The sequence below is a fragment of the Helobdella robusta genome, assembly GCF_000326865.2.
Source record: "Helobdella robusta unplaced genomic scaffold HELROscaffold_76, whole genome shotgun sequence".
Lineage (NCBI taxonomy): Eukaryota > Metazoa > Annelida > Clitellata > Rhynchobdellida > Glossiphoniidae > Helobdella > Helobdella robusta.
This window is the reverse complement of record NW_008705432.1, coordinates 534,726-537,770: the sequence shown is the minus strand read 5'-3', so window position 1 is coordinate 537,770 and position 3,045 is coordinate 534,726. Positions and strand designations below refer to the sequence as shown.

General features: G+C 32.0%; 1 protein-coding gene across 1 annotated transcript in view; it reads right to left on the bottom strand.

Annotated features, from left to right (window-relative positions):
* Positions 1-2,565: 2,565 nt before the first annotated feature.
* HELRODRAFT_181853 (hypothetical protein) overlaps positions 2,566-3,045 on the bottom strand; it is a gene marked incomplete at both ends in the record, with an annotated part of 3,748 nt that continues 3,268 nt past the window's right edge. Inside the window, one exon of the mRNA XM_009031627.1 lies at positions 2,566-2,596. Coding sequence (XP_009029875.1) covers positions 2,566-2,596 — 31 coding nt within the window. The remainder of the gene's footprint in view (positions 2,597-3,045) is intronic.

Genomic DNA, 3,045 nt, shown 5'->3' with positions numbered 1-3,045 from the left:
GTTTTTATAAAATTGCCTGCAATCAAATAGACCTTGTCATGCCAAACACACACGAAAAAAGCATTGGCAGTAATTCTAATAAACCAACAACAACAACAGCAGCAGCTACAACAACAACAACAATAATAATAATATCTACATTAATAATAATAATAATAATAATAATAATAAGTTTTTTTAACCTAGAGTTAGAAGAAAAACATGAAACAAATGCTAATAAAATTGTTTAATAAATAAATATTAACACCAGTACTACTACTACTACTACTACTACTACTACTACTACTACTACTTCTAGTACTACTACTACTGCTGCTGCTGCTGCTGCTACAATTACTACTACCAATACGAGTAGTGCAATTATCGCCATGGCATATAAACACTTACTCAATTATAAAGGAGTATGGAAAATATACGGTGGTTAAAAACGTCACGACATCTACCACTGCAATTACGACTACTATTACTACTACTACTACTACTACTACTACTACTACTACTACTACTACTACTACTACTACTACTACTAAAACATCACGACATCTACCACTGCAATTACTACTACTGCTACACTACTACTACTACTACTGCTGCTGCTGCTGCTGTTACTACAGCTGTTTCAATGGCTACTGCTACCACCGTTACTCATGTTAATAATATATCATTGCTAGTACTACAACTATTATTATATACTTTCAGATGAAAGAGTCAGAAGTGAAAAAGATGAATAATAACCAATTAATTAATTAAGTAACTAATTAAATGAATGAATGAAAGAAGGAATAAAAAAAGAAAGGAAGAAATGGAAGAATAAATCAATCAATCAAGCAATCAATCAAGCAGGCAATCAAAGTTTAAACAAACACATATCCATTGACTTATCAATCGATAAATCAATCCACCAATATATCCAACAAAAACATTTTTCATTCATTCATTCATTCATTCATTTGCTTGCTCGTTCATTCATTCATTCATTCATTCACTCACTCATTCATTCAAACATTTATTAATGCATTCCTACCTTCGTTTGTCCATCCATCCATCCATCCATTCATCCATCCATCCATCCGTCAAATCTCTTTCCTTCATTTCATTCTTTCATTTAATTACACTCAATCACTCTTTCAACAGACCGGCCAACCAACCAATCAATCAGTCATGCCATCAGCTGATCACGTGATTAAAGTGAACAAAAATTGAGCCTGACGTCACACACATACGGACATACATACATGTAAACAAACAAACATACATACATACATACATACATACATACATACATACATACATACATACATACATACATACATACATACATACATACATACATACATACATACATACATACATACACATACATCCCTGGAGAGCTGGTAAATGTTTGGCTTGGGATGTTACGGTTCCTGGTACCTTGGACGAGCGCTACGTTCACCTTACCAGCAAAGAATGTGGTTTGGCTGCAATCAGGGCAACGGACGAAAAAATTAAAAAATATGAACACGCCCTGCCTTCCTTAGATTTTTTGCCAATATGTATCGAGGTCCTTGGACCCATGGACCCCAATACTTCAAAATTTATTAAAACATTGTGTAAAATGATTGGTGTTCGGTCAGGTGACAACAGAGAGTTCTTTTTTGCAATAAACCACATCTCGTGTTTGTTGCAGCGATTTCTGCGTGTTTGTGTGTCGGAAAATATTAATTTAAACGCCGACGTGTGAGACTAACGATATATTAAAGTGTTAACTCTTTTAATCAGATGTTTGACTGTTTGGTGTCATTCATCACGATTTGGTTTTAACATACACACATACATACCTACATACATACATACATACATGCATGCATGCATACATACAAACATACATACAAACAAACAAACATACATACATACAAACAAACACACACACACATACATACATACACAAACAAACAAAAAATACAAAATACCACAAACTATTATCTAGTGGTATTCTACCAACTACGTAATACGCACTGAAAATATGTGCTCAAAAATACTTTTTGATCATTTCGAGATAATTCATATTTATGCCGCGATATTATTATTATTATTATTTTTATTTATTATTATTATTATTATTCTCATCATCGTCGTCGTCGTTAACACACAGACAAATATACAAACATACACACAGACAAACATACATACATACAAACAGACAAACACATACAACATCTTCAAAGCAGAGAAATTGCACTAGATAACCAACAAACAATCCAGTACAAATCACCACAAAGAATTTTTTATGTTTTAATAGCATCAAAGAAGTCTTTAAAATGTACAATCATACATACATACATACATACATACATACATTCGTTTGTTCACATTCAAGGCCGGCTGGATTGTTTTAATTTCCTGATTATTTTTGCTAAATTCATAGATTTTAAATTGTTTTTATAGATGATTTTTGGGGTCATCGGCTGTAATTTTGTCCCGGGTTTGTTTTTCCGTCATTTTTTATCGTTTTTCTGCCCTGCCTCGGCCAATTTTCTCGTTTTTTTTTTTTCAATATTATAATTTATTCACAGCTCATAGCTGCTACAGGTCACCGGCCTGCGCCAGGTGTGAGCTGTTTTTATTATTATTGGAAAGTTCACTACATTTTAACTTATTTACCTTCTACCGGCATTTATTTTTAATTTACTTTTCAAATTAAAATTTAAAGTTTAAATTAAAATTAAAATTTATTTATAAAAAAAGAAATTTCCTAAACCAATTTTTAAAATCTGTGTAAAAATAAAAATAAAAAAAAATAAACTATAAGGGAGAGATTGGGCCAAAGTTTGCTGCAATAGTGTCTCCTCCCACACTGTTACCTAGGTTTTTGTATTCACTCATTCACTCATTTGCTCACTCATTCATTCATCAATAAAAAAAAAAGAAAAGAAAAAAAAAAAAATTATATAAATAAAAGTTGAAACACTGGTTAAATATTTAAAGATAATTCAGTCATTCATCCGTTCGCTCGTTCATTCATTCCGTCACTCATTCATGTATTCATTCATTCATCCATTCGTT